The 16993-nt window shown below is 45.9% G+C and overlaps 1 protein-coding gene across 1 annotated transcript in view; it reads right to left on the bottom strand.

Moving 5' to 3' along the window:
• Window positions 1-766: 766 nt before the first annotated feature.
• HSD17B2 (hydroxysteroid 17-beta dehydrogenase 2) overlaps window positions 767-16993 on the bottom strand; it is a 55869-nt gene continuing 39642 nt past the window's right edge. Inside the window, exons 3-5 of the mRNA XM_082269688.1 lie at window positions 15538-15723; window positions 3298-3435; window positions 767-1208 (exon numbers count right to left, since the gene is read on the bottom strand). Coding sequence (XP_082125814.1) covers window positions 844-1208; window positions 3298-3435; window positions 15538-15723 — 689 coding nt within the window. The 3' untranslated portion in view covers window positions 767-843. The remainder of the gene's footprint in view (window positions 1209-3297; window positions 3436-15537; window positions 15724-16993) is intronic.

Here is a 16993-nt window from a genome sequence, read left to right as displayed (position 1 = left end):
CCAGATCACAATTGTGACCGCTGTAGTTACGCTCTTGATTAGTGGCGGCTGGTGCTCCATGGGCCAGGGGGCGGCAGATGGACCACACCATACCCCCAAACACAAAAGACTCTGGGGTCTTCATCCTCCACCAAATACAAAGTGCACATCACCCTGTAAGCACAATGTTGTATGGATGGAGGTGTCCATGACGTGACCTGGCTTCCAAGTCAGAATCTGCATACATAGCTCACCTGCGGGGGCTTCAGTACACATACTGTAGGACAAGGCAAGGGCAAAGCATCTTGGGGGTGACTGAAATTAGCGAGCTGAGATAGATGGCTCACTTTTTTGTTGGTGGCAGCTTTGCTTTAAATTGAACCTGTCATTGCACCCTTTTTTCATTAATTTGCTTTCATCTTCCTGTAGCAGGAACATTGGGATTGAAGGCCAAGCATAGTCTCATATAACTTTGAGTCCTGACCAACAAGGCCAAGAATGTAACCATGACCCACTTTACTGAATACAGATCAACCTATTGAGTGTGGACATGCCACTTAAAGGAAACCTGGCATTAAATAAACACGGGGCTGCGATTATTAACCTACTTCTGAAAGCCCTAATACTTGGCTGTCAAGGCTTCAGCACACTCGAAATCTCTAATGTATGCAGCTTGTGAAGTCAGAGCACAGCCAGGGAACTAGCATTTTCAAAGGGAAGTCCTCCTGTACAGTAGCCTAATAGGAGCTCCAGGGTGCTTCTTCTTATTGCATCAACTTATCCAAAAAGTACAGTATATGTCTCTTTAGAGGTTTCTTTGTGTTTTGCTGGCTCAAATCTGAAACATGTCCATTCCTTGTCCGTTTAGTCAATCTTATAGTTATTATGAAATGTTCTTAGCGATCTGGGCAGGATAGTACGGTGGTTGGGGAACATTAGTTTTGCAAGGGTATCATAAACCCAAAGAGGGAAGTAGAGGAATATCGAAGGAATGAGGTAGGCAAGGTTTCCAGGGGTGTAGGTGGAATATGGGCGTTGGGCCAACAGAGCGTGGTAAGCATCGTCCAAGACGGGGGAGATGTCGGAAGACGAAGTCGTCAACATTTCATGGTGGAGATCCTTCAGAGAGTTGAGGTAGTCTTCTCCATAGTCATCTCTGACATCTGGCTTGATGTTCTCCAACAGGTTCTGCGCTTGGATCGAGCAATGCTCTTGAGAGCCAAAAATATCTGCAAAACAGGACAGACCATTAGATGACTAATTGGCATCCTACTAAGTTTGGAATTTTCCAATGTTAAGGAAAAATAGGAAGATAAACTTTTTCCACATATTATTATTCTTTTGGAAAGCTTAGTTATCCATGCACAATGCCATAGTACAAGGTCACACTTTATAAATATCCATTGTGATTACCACAACCCATACGCGATATTTCCTTGCCATGGTTCCTTATTTTTAGACATCAAAAGCCTAAACAAGGCTAAAGGCGAGGCCTAAACACGGCGAGGCAGGCTTGCTGGCGTAAACTACACAAAAGGATCTGTCGGGTTCGGGACATACTGGTTTCCCTGCCACCTTTAAGTAGGACTATGTGACGTTGCTTGTTCCTGCCTAAAGCCACTCACTTACTGCAAATAGGTTGTAATGACTGCATGTCCCTATCTATACATATACACACCAAATAACCATTTTACCTGGTCCGTCTGAGGGAGGAGGAAGCCATAAGTGGATATATGAAGTGCAGCTACGAGTGTGTTGATCTTCGTACTCCTAAGATATTTGGATGTATAAAAGAATTTCCAGCTATCAAGCTATAATTAGTTTCTATCCTATTTAGCATAAAAAGCAGTGCCTTTGCAGTGATTGAGGGACTGGACACTCAACCATAGATAAACGTGAGAATACATGTATACTTTGGATGCTATATATAAAAGACTGAGGGATTGATATCTACTGCCCTATGTGTCGCCACAATCTGCCACCTCCTGAGTCATTAAAAAGGAAATACCGGTCTGTCATGGTTTCTCTGGCCCTGAAGAAGCCTTGAGCGAAACGCGTCAGCTTGCTGGGGACCTACATTGACCGCGTACCACCTGAGACCTATCTTCCATCCTATACAGGCTCTTGGTTTTCCCCTTAGGGGAGTTATTTCTATTCTAGTGACCCTTATTAATTGGTTTTATAGAAATTTTTCTTTATGTGTCTTGTCCTTGTGAACATGTGCGTGATCGCCCATGTTTTTTTTTTTTTTAATGGGAATTTGTAATTTGTTTTTTATAAATTGGTTTTGGCGTGATCCTTCTACTCCCACTGGCCCGCAAAGCCCCATCTTTCTCTATCCTTTTACTTTGTATATCTATTTTGGGTAAGGGCCTGCCTACACGGTAACCTCTTTTTAAGCCTAAACAAGAAGCTACCCCAATTTTACCCAAGAGACTCTGACACCTTCCCCTTTCTAGGCGCGGTGTAAAGCCCATCCCTTAACCACTTATATTAATTTGTACAGCTTTCCCTCACTGCTGTTGTTGGGAGTGATGATGTCATCCTCTCTGTCATCTGACAACCACCCCCCAAAATAACCTCAGTGTTCAGGTTTAACAATTTAAAAAAAAAATAACGGTGACTAATTTTGGCCCGAGATCTCCAATTTGGTATAGGTTATAGTTCCTTGAGCAAAAATAGTTCCACTAATAGCTTCTTACTCATTAGCTTGCAGGCGAGGTGTGCAGCATGGTGAGGCGGCAATAATTCACACAGCCAGACGCAATAGAAGAAATACAGTACCATTTCACAATAAAGCCCGAAGGGATGACCGCCCACTTACGGTTTCCAGCAAAGAAAGTAGAGCAATACTCAGCTGGACTGACAGCGCCTGTAAAGAGGGCGGAATGTGGCCTGGCCATCTTATGCCCAATCAGGAAAATGCCCAGAGGTGTAGTAGACCCTACACTTTCCCTCCTTGTCAGGAACCTTTTCCTACCACTAGTACTGTCCCTAACAGGGGGGGTACCTTTTTCTACACTGTCCATCGCCAAATGCATGCCAAAAGGGGGAGCCAGGCCCTTAAATAGGCCGCCAGAATGATGGGGCGTTAGCATCCAACAGGATATCTTCCCCAGTGACCCAGGAAACCATAGAGGAACCCTGTTCCTCTTGACTATCTCTACAACAACAGTGCCGATGTGGAAGAGCACCACCTGCAATGGAGAAAGTAGACTGCACCTGCCTACAAGCTTTACCCAAATATGAACAAAGTAAAAGCCTGCAAAGGACCAGGATGCCTATTCTACAGACATGCGTGATGTTCCCTAGACTTACTTGTTTTGAAGCCGCTTGGATGAATAGATGACACCTTCACCCCCCACTTGAAGAGGTCTTGACGCATCACAGCACAAAACATGGTCACAGCTGCTTTGGATGCGGCGTAAGCTGCAAATCCAGGCATAGGATTAAGACCTGGGAAAGAGGAGAATAAATACAGCAGTAATTTAGTAGGGATCAAGATTGGGTTTGCAGTGAATCCTATGTGTTTGAGGTTCCTGGAAAAAAAATGCTGATATTCACCATAGTAACTACAAAGCACTGCCTTGCCTTTGAACTTAGGTCAGTTGGCTTAGTAGGGCCAATAAAGGGGGCTTTTGGATAAACCACCACCCTCGCTATAAAGGGGTGGGTTCCCAGCATTCTTATTGACAATATGCTTTAGCTATGATATGGGATAGGGAAAGATCAGTGTAGGGCTTGTAGACACTGGCAGGTCTGTTAAAGTAGATGTAAACCGTCACTAGATGTATGAATTGGGGGTGGAAGGGGGTTTACCTAGTGACAGGAATAATGCCCTATCATTGATGGCAGTGGAAGTAATAGTGCCCCATCATTGGTGTCAGTGAGAGGAATAGTGCCCCATCATTGGTGTCAGTGAGAGGAATAGTTCCCCATCATTGGTGTCAGTGAGAGGAATAGTGCCCCATCATTGGTGTCAGTGAGAGGAATAGTGCCCCATCATTGGTATCAGTGGGAGGAATAGTTACCCATCATTGGTTTCAGTGGGAGGAATAGTGCCCCATCATTGGTGTCAGTGGGAGGAATAGTGCCCCATCATTGGTGTCAGTGAGACGAATAGTGCCCCATCATTGGTATCAGTGGGAGGAATAGTACCCCATCATTGGTATCAGTGGGAGGAATAGTGCCCCATCATTGGTGTCAGTGGGAGGAATAGTGCCCCATCATTGGTGTCAGTGAGAGGAATAGTGCCCCATCATTGGTATCAGTGGGAGGAATAGTACCCCATCATTGGTGTCAGTGGGAGGAATAGTGCCCCATCATTGGTGTCAGTGAGAGGAATAGTGCCCCATCATTGGTATCAGTGGGAGGAATAGTGCCCCATCATTGGTGTCAGTGAGAGGAATAGTGCCCCATCATTGGTATCAGTGGGAGGAATAGTACCCCATCATTGGTGTCAGTGGGAGGAATAGTGCCCCATCATTGGTGTCAGTGAGAGGAATAGTGCCCCATCATTTGTGTCAGTGGGAGGAATAGTGCCCCATCATTGGTGTCAGTGGGAGGAATAGTGCCCCATCATTGGTGTCAGTGAGAGGAATAGTGCCCCATCATTGGTGTCAGTGAGAGGAATAGTGCCCCATCATTGGTATCAGTGGGAGGAATAGTACCCCATCATTGGTGTCAGTGGGAGGAATAGTGCCCCATCATTGGTGTCAGTGAGAGGAATAGTGCCCCATCATTGGTGTCAGTGGGAGGAATAGTGCCCCATCATTGGTGTCAGTGAGAGGAATAGTGCCCCATCATTGGTGTCAGTGAGAGGAATAATGCCCCATCATTGGTGTCAGTGAGAGGAATAGTGCCCCATCATTGGTGTCAAGGGCAGGAAAAAGGCAAGCAAAGGGCCGCAGTTTGGAGACCACTGGTATAGGACATTTAGGTCATGGTAAAGGTCTAGTACTGAATATCTGTACAGAGAGGGATAAACTCTCATTATGATCATACCTATTATCCAGGTCATATCGGCATGCAGTGTTCTATGTACTGTACAGAGTCTTATAGAATTGCATTGTGATTATGTCTAGCGGTCAGGTCACGTAGGAGGTTGCAATGTAACTGAATGAATCAAACTTCCTCCAGACTGCATATGGCATGAAATCCAGCATTGGCACAAATAGTTGGCAAGCGTGAAACGGAATAATTGTGTTCGCATTTGTGATGTTTGCCTGAACCTTTTTGGAAGATTCCGCTGTGATAAATACTTTAAGGCTCCTTCTCACTAAAGCTTAATCCTCATTGAAATGAATAGTTTGGTGGAGGTCAGGGTGACCTCAGCTCTCCTTTTTCTTTTTATTTTCTACACGGCAATCGGCAGAACATGCGGTCAGAAAATATAACCACACGTGCAGTTCACTGTGCAGGAAAAAAAGTCTTTAATCTGCTAACAAGCTGAAACTTGCACACTCTGTATTGCTTTATAATGACAAAGTATTCCTGAACAAGCACATCGCCTAATTGCACGCCTTTAAGTGGTTCAGTTTTTGAAAATGTCCGCTGTTAATGAGACGGGCAAAGGGAAATACTAAATGTTCCGCCAGTGCGCATCCATCCCCCGTCTGACACTTTCAGACCAAAACGTAAAAAAATGAATATTTTATTTGCAGCACTTAACCACTTAAGCCCCCCTTAAGAAGATTTTACCCCCTCCCTGACCAGGCCCTATTTTGCAATTTGGCACTGCGTGACTTTAACGGACAATTGCGCGGTCGTGCGACGCTGTACGTAAACGAAATTGACGTCCTTTTTTCCCCACAAACAGAGCTTTCTTTTGGTGGTATTTGATCACCTGTGCGATTTTTTTGATCATGCGCTATAAAGAAAAAAATAGCGTAAATTTTGCTAAAGTAACAATAATTTTCACATTTTTTGAAATTCCCTAAAAAAAAAAAAAATGTAAAAATCAAAATTTTTTAACATTTTAGGCCAATTTGTTTTCTGCTACCTATGTTTGGTAAAAAAAATCACAATAAGCGTATTTTGATTGGTTTGCGCAAAAGTTATTGCGTTTACTAAGGGAAAGATTTTTGTCATTTTTATTATTTTTTTTTTCTAACGAGTAATGGTGGCGAACTGCGATTTTTTTTTTTTTTGCAGGACTGCGACATTGGTGCGGACAGATCGGACCCTTGACTGACATTTTTGACACTTTTGGGAGTACCAGTGACATTACTACAGTAATCAGTGCTAAAAATATGCACTGTCACTGTACTAATGACACTGGCAGGGAAGGGGTTAACTTTATTGGAGAGGGAGGTGTTAAGTGTGTCCCTAGGGGCGTGATTCTAACTGTGAAGGGGTGTGGCTGTTTGTGTAACAACAGAGAAATACGATCCTGCATAGTAGAACCGTATGATCTCTGCTGTTACACAGGGAAGAATGACAGGCGGCTTTGTTTACATCAGCCGCCTGCCTTTCTCTCTCTCCAGCGGATGATTGCGGGTAGCCGGCGGACATCGGGTCTGCTGGTCACACGCGGGGGGGGTCCGTGAACGAGCGGGGGCAGGAGCGCGCACAGGCTAGCGATGTAGTACTACGTTGCTCTGCCTGTGACGGGCTGACTGCCGCAGTAAATATACTGTGGGCGGTCGGCAAGTGGTTAAAGAGGTTTTCCAACCTGCAAACTTCAATTATATCCTTTATGACTGTCTTTTACATAAACGTGCCCCTGCAGACCCCGCTACAGGAAAAACTGGGATGGAGGAGAGTCCAAGTCTCTGGTCTGCGAGCGTTTTGCAAGACAAGTACAATTATTTTATAGATCTTGACTGGATAAACAAGCGATGTCTTGATATACAAATAGCATCACGTCACAACCGAGTATAAAAGAGAAGAGAGGCGCCTCCTACAGTATCTCACAAAAGTAAGTACACCCCTCACATTTTTGTAAATATTTTATTCTATCTTTTCATGTGACAACACTGAAGAAATGACACTTTGCTACAATGTAAAGTAGTGAGTGTACAGCTTGTATAACAGTGTAAATTTGCTGTCCCCTCAAAATAACTCAACACACAGCCATTAATGTCTAAACCGCTGGCAACAAAAGTGAGTACACCCCTAAGTGAAAATGTCCAAATTGGGCCCAATTAGCCATTTTCCCTCCCCGGTGTCATGTGACTCGTTAGTGTTACAAGGTCTCAGGTGTGAATGGGGAGCAGGTGTGGTAAATTTGGTGTTATCGCTCTCACTCTCTCATACTGGTCACTGGAAGTTCAACATGGCACCTCATAGCAAAGAATTCTCTGAGGATCTGAATAGAGAACTCTTGCTCTACATAAAGATGGCCTAGGGCAGGGGTGTCAAACTCAATTTCATTGAGGGCCACACAAACATTATGGTTGTCCTCAAAGGGCCAGTTGTGTCTGTAAGACTATATACATTTATGCAGGGCTTTTTTCCCCAGAGAATAGGTGCAGGAACCTAATCACGCCCCCCCCCCCCCCCCACTCAACCGCATCATACTATGGCTGTGGCCAAATTGCATTAGCAGTGGGAGGATCTTAAAGGGGCTATAAATACCAGGAGTGCCATATGTGCGGAGCTCAGGGATGCACTACGTACAGAGTGCAGAGTCCAGGGGTGCGCTGCATACAGAGTTCAGGAGTGCGCTGTGTACAGAGTGCAGTATTGAGAAGTACGTTACATACTGAGTGCAGTATTGAGAAGTACGTTACATACAGTGTGCAGTATTGAGAAGTACGTTACATACAGAGTGCAGTATTGAGAAGTACGTTACATACAGAGTGCAGTATTGAGAAGTACGTTACATACTGAGTGCAGTATTGAGAAGTACGTTACATACAGAGTGCAGTATTGAGAAGTATGTTACATACTGAGTGCAGTATTGAGAAGTACGTTACATACTGAGTGCAGTATTGAGAAGTACGTTACATACAGAGTGCAGTATTGAGAAGTACGTTACATACAGAGTGCAGGGCATAGGGCTGTGCTACACGCAGTGTGCAGTAATCAGCTTTCTTTCACAGGCTTTTCACATCTTATTTTCACCCCTTCCTCTCGGTGCGTGGGCCACATAAAATGGCCTGGAGGGCCGGATTCGGCCCTCGGGCCTTGTGTTTGACACATGTGGCCTAGGGTATAAGAAGATTGCCAAAACCCTGAAACTGAGCTGCAGCACGGGGGCCAAGACCATACAGCGGTTTAACAGGACAGGTTCCACTCAGAACAGGCCTCACCATGGCCGACCAAAGAAGTTGAGTGTACGTGCTCAGCGTCATATCCAGAGGTTGTCTTTGGGAAATAGACGTATGAGTGCTGCCAGCATTGCTGCAGAGGTTGAAGTGGTGGGGGGGGGGGGGGGGGGGGTCAGCCTGTTAGTGCCGGTTCACACATATGCGATGTCAGACTTCACATATGATTCGTACCACACTGCTCTGCAAATCACGTGCAATGTGAATTCAGCCATACAGATTGTATGGCTGAATTTGCATCGCATTCGGACCAAAGTCACGCAGGACCCTTTTTTTGGTCCGCACCAGAATTGGATCGCATTGGTGTTCACACCTATGCATCCGATTCCTGTCCAAATCGACAGCTCGCACTGCGATATGAGAACTGATCTGGGGATGTCATTAATTTTGTATTGACACTCCCCAGCGATTCGCATATGCCAGTGTGAACTGCCTGCAAGTCGGGTGCAATGTGGGAGCCCACAGTGGATTCGCAGGGTTCCCGCATCGCACCAATGTGAACCGGCAATAAAACAGGCACATCTGAGTATGCCGGCATCCGGGGTAAAGCTTTCCACATAGACCGTCCTCCACACTGCCATCAACGTCATCCCTTCCCCACTGCGTTCCACGAGCGATTCAAGCCTCACTTTCAGATCGCTCTCCTGCAGGGAAGTCTTCCCGGTCATGACTGCAGACTGACAGAGGTTAGAGCCGGCGGTGCGGAGGACGGTCTATGTGGGCAGATTTACTCGGATGCCTGCATACTTAGATGTGCCTCTTTTAACTACTTCAGCTGTACCCAAATAAAATTGATGTCTTTTTTCCCCACAAAAAAGAGCAACAATTCTGAAAAAAAAAAACGCAATATTTTTTATTTTCTTATAATAATTAATATTTTTTTTTTAAAAAAGCTAATTTCTATATCAATTTAGGCCAATTTGTATTCTGCTACACATTTTTGGTAAAAAAAATCCTAATAGGTGTATATTGATTGGTTTGCGCAAAAGTTATAGCGTCTACAAACTAGGGTATAGTTTTATAGACTTTTTATTTGTGCCAGTGGCGTAACTACAGGGGTTGCAAACGCAACCGGGCCCCATGCTCCAGGGGGCCCGTGCGGCTCCCCTGTACACCTGGATAGGAGGGGCGGCGGGGGCAGCATGTAGAGAAATCACTGTCCTCCTTTTTCCTCTTGTAGCTGTAGGAGGAAAATGGAGGAGATCGGTTCCTCTGTATGCTGCCCCCGCCACTCCTCCTATCCAGTTCACTTGTGTGCTGCTGTCTCTGGGCCCCTGTGTGCTCCCCTGGTCCCCCCCCCCACCCCCTGCTGTGCTCCCTCCCCTCTCCTGCCGGCTGCTGCAGGGGATGTGCCACAATAGCGAACCAGGGGAAGGGGTCGGTAAATATGTAACCAGTTAGGGACCAGCATTGCTGGAGCAGAGCGACGCCCCTAGCTGCCAGGGGAAGAACTCCTCCAGTGAGGCCGGAAGAAAGGGAAAGGAAAGACAGGTGCTGGTGGTAGGGGACTCAATTATTAGAAGGACAGACAGTTCAATCTGTCACAAAGACTGTGTGCGCCAAACTGTCTGTTGTTTACCGGGCGCTCTGGTTCGGCAAGTCGCGGATCGGGTGGACAGATTACTGGGTGGGGCTTGGAAAGACCCAGCTGTCATGGTACACGTGGGTACCAATGACATAGGCAGAGGAAGATGGAAAGTCCTAAAAAATGATTTCAGGGAATTAGGAGCTAAGTTGAGGAGTAGGAACTCCAAGGTAGTATTTTCAGAAATACTACCTGTACCTCGAGCCGCACCGGATTGGGCGGGTGTGGAAAGTGGGGTCCCCCAAGGTTCTGTCCTGGGACCAATCCTGTTTAATTTATTCATAAATGATCTAGAGGAGGGGATATCTAGTACAATCTCAGTATTTGCGGATGATACTAAACTAAGCATGCCAATATCTTCTATGCAGGATGTGGAAACCTTACAAGCGGACCTGAACAAAATAACGGGGTGGGCAACTACATGGCAGATGAGGTTCAATGTTGAAAAATGTAAAGTAATGCACTTGGGCATCAGAAACCAGAAAGCAAGCTACTCACTAGGGGGGGAACCTCTGGGTGAGTCTAGGATGGAAAAGGACCTGGGGGTACTGGTAGACAACAGGCTTGGCAGTGGCATGCAATGCCAAGCCGCTGCAAGCAAAGCCAACAGAATACTGGGATGTATAAAAAAGGGGATTCACTCCAGAAATAAAGAGATTATTCTTCCACTCTACAAGACTCTGGTCCGGCCACATCTGGAGTATGCTGTCCAGTTCTGGGCACTGGTCCTCAGGAAGGATGTGCTGGAATTGGAGAGAGTCCAGAGAAGGGCAACAAAAATAATTAGGGGAATGGAGGACATCAGCTATGAGGAAAGACTACAAGCACTGAACCTATTCTCTCTGGAGAAGAGACGATTGAGGGGGGATATGATATCAATGTACAAATACTGTACTGGTGACCCTAGCATAAGGAGCAAACTAATCAGAGAAAGGGAATACAATAAGACACGTGGCCACTCTCTAAAACTAGAGGAAAGGCGGTTTAACCTTAAAATACGTAAGGTGTTCTTCACTGTCACAGCAGTAAGGATGTGGAATTCTCTTCCACAAGCAGTGGTATCAGCAGGGAGCATTGATAGTTTCAAAAAACTATTAGATGGGCACTTTAAAGACCACAACATACAGGGGTATACAATGTACAACATACAGGGGTATACAATGTACAACATACAGGGGTATACAATGTACAACATACAGGGGTATACAATGTACAACATACAGGGGTATACAATGTACAACATACAGGGGTATACAATCAAATCACACACACACATCATAGGTTGAACTGGATGGACTGATGTCTTTTTTCCACCTCACAAACTATGTAACTATATAAATATGTAATTTACCAGCTCCTTCCTTTTCTGATTGGACAGAGTCATAGTCAGTGACATTGTAAAAAAAAGAAAATAAAATTATAAAAAATAATCCAATTAAAATACAAAAAAAATAAAAACTACTGACACCAGTGGGTGAACTTCCAGGATCGCAAAGGTTACACTTGTGACCGGGCCCTGGCATTCCACCACCGTGGGGAGGCCCCAAGATGGCAGGAAAGGGGCCCACTGCAGAACTTGTGAAAGGGTCCCACTGCAGGACCGCAATAAAGGGCCCCGCAACGAGAGTAAAGGGCCCCAGGATCAGTGGAAAAGCCCCAGACCTGAAGGGAAGGGCCCCGGCCAGGGGTCCGGGGGGCCCTTCATGGTTTCTTGCACCGGGACCCTGGCATTGCACCACCGTGGGGAGGCCCCAAGATGGCAGGAAGAGGGCCCACTGCAGAACTTGTGAAAGGGTCCCACTGCAGGACTGTAATAAAGGGCCCCTCAACGAGAGTAAAGGGCCCCAGGATCAGTGGGAAGAGCCCCAGGCTTGAACGGAAGGGCCCCGGCCAGGGGTCCGGGGGGGCCCCTTTATGGTTTCTTGCACCGGAGCCCTGAAGGTTCTAGTTACGCCTCACTTGCTCCCTGGAATTGTTCTATAAAGCAAACCCCAAACCCAAATCCTAACTGCTGCGTTACGCCCTTTAGGTCTTCTACAATTCCGGCTAAGCTCAAGCCGACGTGAAATTACTACAGCAGATTGGAACCGTCAACGGAAAACTTTCCGACATGCGAGATCAAGCAAAGTAATAATTACACTGTCCTCCTCAGACCCCCAAATTTGTCGCTCCCCATGTAAACGAGGGCTGCATGCGCGTGCAATTACAATCACATAACAAACTAATTAAATAATCAAACAGCCAATTACTTCCCAGTGACAAGCTACTTCTGACAAACTAATGAGCTCATTAATGAATAGCCAGTATCTGCGGCTCGGCGTCAGAGGGTTTGATTGATCCGTGCGCTAATCTCTCCCTATGTAAGTGACTGCATGATTGCAAGGCTGGAGTGGAGACTGCGAAGGGGGATGCCGCAGGTGCGCGGCGCTGTCACACGGCGGAGGCTGTCACACGGCGGAGGCTGTCAGTCGCTGCCCCGGCTCTACCTCTGCATACAACAATGAGCGCAACTTCTGCATACAAAGTCTCCAGCGCTGAATATATTATTAGCTTTCATCTATTAGCATATTTATAACAAATAAAAATACTAATGCAAAGGAGGATTTTTGGCTAAGCTTCCTATTTGCAGCTTGGCGAATGTGTGGCTAATGGAGGGAGAGATTGGGCACTTTGGGTCTCTATGGGGAATCCCTGTTCAAGTTTATTTAACCACTTAAGCCCCGGAAGATTTTACCCCCTTCCTGACCAGGGGGTTTTTTGCGATTTTTTACTGCGTGACTTTAATGGACAATTGCGCGGTCGTGCGACGCTGTACCCAAACTAATTTGACGTCCTTTTTTTCCCACAAACAGAGCTTTCTTTTGGTGGTATTTGATCACCTGTGCGATTTTTTGATCATGCGCTATAAACAAAAAAATAGCGTCAATTTTGCAAAAATAACAATATTTTTCACATTTTTTTATATGAAATTCCCCCCAAAAAAAATGTAAAAATCAAAATTTTTTAACATTTTCGGCCAATTTGTTTTATGCTACATATGTTTGGTAAAAAAAAAATTGCAAAAAGCGTATTTCGATTGTTTTTTTGCGCAAAAGTTATCGCGTTTACTAACAAAGGGAAAGATTTTCGTCATTTTTGGTGTTTTTTTTTTTTAACGAGTAATGACGGCGATTTGCGATTTTTTTTGCGGGACTGCGACATTGCGGCGGACAGATCGGACCCTTGCTTGACATTTTTGACACTTTTGGGGTTACCAGTGACATTACTGCAGTAATCAGTGCTATACATATGCACTGTTACTGTACAATTACACTGGCAGTGAAGGGGTTAACTTTATTTGAGAGGGAGGGGTTATGTGTGTCCCTAGGGGCGTGATTCTAACTGTGATTGGCTGTGGCTTGAGGTGTGGGAACAGTGATCAACGGTCCTACATAGTAGAACCGTGTGATCACTGTTTCTACACAGGGGAGAATGACAGGCGGCTTGTTTACATTAGCCGCCTGCCTTTTTCCCTCTCCACCCGACGATCGCCGAGTGACCGGCGGACGATCGTGTCCGTCGGTCACACGCACGGGGAGGTCCGTGACCGCGCGGGAGCAGGAGCGCGCCTCCGGCGGCGCGCGCTCGCTCCCTAGAGCCTCACAGGCTAGCGACGCAGTACTACGTCGCTTTGCCTGTGAGGGGCTGACCGCCGCAGTAAATAGTCGTGCGGCGGTCGGCAAGTGGTTAAATATGAAGATTTTTGAATAAATTAAAGTGATTGAAAAAGGCTTTTCTATTTTTTTTTTATTCTTTCTTTGATACATTTTTTTATATAGTAGTTTTGCAAAGACACAAAATATTAGTTAAAGTGATATTAACCACTTCTGGACCGGAAGGATTTGCCCCCTTAATGACCAGGCCATTTTTTGCAATTCGGCACTGCGTTATTTTAACGGAAAATTGCGCGGTCGTGCGATGCTGTACCCAAATAAAGCTGATGTCTTTTTTTCCCCACAAACAGAGCTTTCTTTTGGTGGTATTTGATCAGCCGTGCGATTTTTATTTTTTGCGCTATAAACAAAAATAGCAACAATTCTGGAAAAAAAATATATATTTTTCACATTCTGATCGCAATAAGTGTATTTTGATTGGTTTACGCAAAAGTTATTGCATTTACTAACTAAGATTTATGTCATTTTTATTGTTTTATTTTTTTTTTTACTAGTAATGGCGGCAATCAGCGATTTTTAAAGGGGACTGCGACATTGCGGTGGACAGATCGGACCCCTAACTGACATTTTTAACACTTTTAGGGGGACCAGTGACATTACTACAGTAATCAGTGCTAAAAAAATATGAACTGTCACTGTACTAATGACACTGGCAGGGTCAGTGACAATTTTGAAAAAAACAATTTTTTTTTAATTTCTGTTATTAAATTTTGCAAATAAGTAATTTATCTCTTTCACTGATGGGCACTGATGAGGCTGCACCGATGGGCACTGATGAGGCTGCACTGATGGGCACTGATGAGGCTGCACTGATATGCAGCACTAATGGGCACTGATGGGTGACACTGATGGGCACTTATAGGCTGTACTGATGGGCACTGATGAGGCTGCATTGATATGCGGCACTAATGGGCACTGACAGGTGGCACTGATGGGCATTGATAGGCACTGATGGGTGACAATGATGGGCACTGATATGCTGTACTGATGGGCACTGATGAGGCTGAACTGATATGTGGCACTAATGGGCACTGCTAGGTTGCACTGATGGGCATTGATAGGCACTGATGGGTGACACTGATGGGCACTGATAGGCTGCACTGATATGCGGCACTAATGGACACTGATAGGTTTCACTGATGGACATTGATAGGCACTGAAAGGTGGCACTGATGGGCACTGATAGGCTGCACTGATGAGGCTGCACTGATATGTGGCACTAATGGGCACTAATAGGCAGCACTGAAGAGCATTGATAGGCACTGACAGGTGGCACTAATCAGGAGGAGGCACTGATGGGCACTGCTTGAACACTGATGGGGCTGCGCTGATGATCAGTGCCTTGATTATCTGTATACATGTCCCCTGTCAGGATTGCCGGTTCCCGGCTCTCCTCTCCTCACGCTGTGACAGTGCGTGAGGAAAGTATTGCCAATAACCGATAAGTCTGTTTACACTGGGATCAACTTTGATTGGACGTTGTAAAGGGCCAATCACAGTGGTCCTTTACCACGACCTGTGTCCAAAGGACAGCGATCACAGAGCACGCTGAATGTGCCCTCCAGGGGGCGCATGAGGGGCGTGGTTCCAGGAGGACGTCAACGAACGACCTCCAGGAACAACAGCAGGGTAAGGAAGTGGTTCATCCTATCAAATAACAGAACCCCAAACTTATGCCAGCCATACATGACCGACTTGTGTACAACCAGCTTGTCCATACATGGACTGATAGATGGTCCCTACTGGACCAGCCGAATCTCAATCCATGCATGGGGAATGTAAACAGCATATGGCTCTGTCATTATATACTGTTATGTACACTCAAGAGCTTGGAGACGCCATGAGTTCCCAGCATGGGATCAGGCAGTTGACAAAGCGGCATCTGTTAGACATCTGGACAGTCGGCATGCAAGCTTCACAGTCCTAGACAAAGAGAGATTTGGGGTGTCTCTTCCTGAATGCAGACGTTGTTGCGCTCGTACTCGCTCACCTGCCATGCTGGATATGGTGACCAGCCTTCCTTTGGCTTTCCGCAGTAAAGGCATGAACATTTTTGTGACTTGCACCACGCCGATGAAGTTGACCTCCATGCATTGCTTGTAGACGTTCATCGGAAGCAATTCCCCATCTGCTACGTAGACAAGGACGCCGGCATTGTGCACAATGGCCCACAAACCTGGAGAGACAAAGACACCAGACAATGGATCAGTGGGGACACATTCCTGTCTGACCAATAGATGTCTTCATGCAAAGACCGCAAGCTGGACCAGTGGTGTATTTAGGTTTTGTGCTGCCCTAGGCCTGACTAAACTTGGGCACCCCCTAATTTAATATGATCCACCCCTTCCTGTAAAGGCCACACCCTTTCTTGTTTATGACCCGCCCGGTCATCTGTAAACCACAGGCCACAACCACAGTCTATCAGTGCCCATCAGTGCAGCCTCATTACTGCCCATCAGTGCAGCCTCATCAGTGGCCATCAGTACAGCCCCATCAGTGGCCACCAGTGCAGCCTCTCAGTGCCCATTAGTGCAGCCCTATCAGTGCAGCTTATCAGTCCTGCCTCATCAGTGGTCATCAGTGCAGTCTATTCGTGCCCATCAGTGCAACACATCAGTGCCCATCAGGGCAGCATATCAGTGCAGTCCCATCAGATTTTTTGCTGCCCCCCCCCCCCTGCAAAGTGCTGCCCTAGGCCTGGGCCTTGTTGGCCTAGGCCAAGATACAGCAATGAGCTGGACCACCCTCATCCCAAAGTCCCTCAGCCTCCCTCATGGCATAAGACTCAATGGCTCTACCAAGAGAAGATATCTTTCCCTTCATATTTACCACTTGTATCCAGTATCAGTGATGGTGAACCTTGGCACCCCAGATGTTTTGGAACTACATTTCCCATCATGTTCATGCACTCTGCAGTGTAGTTGAGCATCATGGGTAATGTAGTTCCAAAACATCTGGGGTGCCAGGGTTCTCCATCACTGCAGGAGATGGTGATGAATGCAAGCTCTGTGCTCTGTTAACCAGTTCTGGACCAGAAGATTTACCCCCCTTAATGACCAGGCCATTTTTTGCGATTCAGCACTGCGTTACTTTAACTGAATATTGCGCGGTCGTGCGGCACTGTACCCAAATAAAATTGATGTTGTTTTTTTCCCTACAAATAGAGCTTTCTTTTGGTGGTATTTGATCACCTGTGCAATTTTCATTTTGTGTGCTATAGACAAAAAAATTGCGACAATTCTGAAAAAAAAATAAAAAAACAATATTTTGTTATCCATTCATTGTTACTTAAAGGGTGGGGCCAGGAGTGTCTACCTATAGTTTACACCACGTTCCCGCCCTGACTTACTGTGTTCTCCTATCTGTCCCCCCACTTTCCTCTCTCCGTGTGGAGGAAAAGAAAAAAAAATGAATATTGATTGTAAGGTCCGGAAGTGACAACCTAT

Source organism: Pelophylax lessonae, assembly GCF_965119305.1.
Source record: "Pelophylax lessonae genome assembly, chromosome: 10".
NCBI lineage: Eukaryota > Metazoa > Chordata > Amphibia > Anura > Ranidae > Pelophylax > Pelophylax lessonae.
This window is presented reverse-complemented; position numbering and strand designations above follow the sequence as displayed.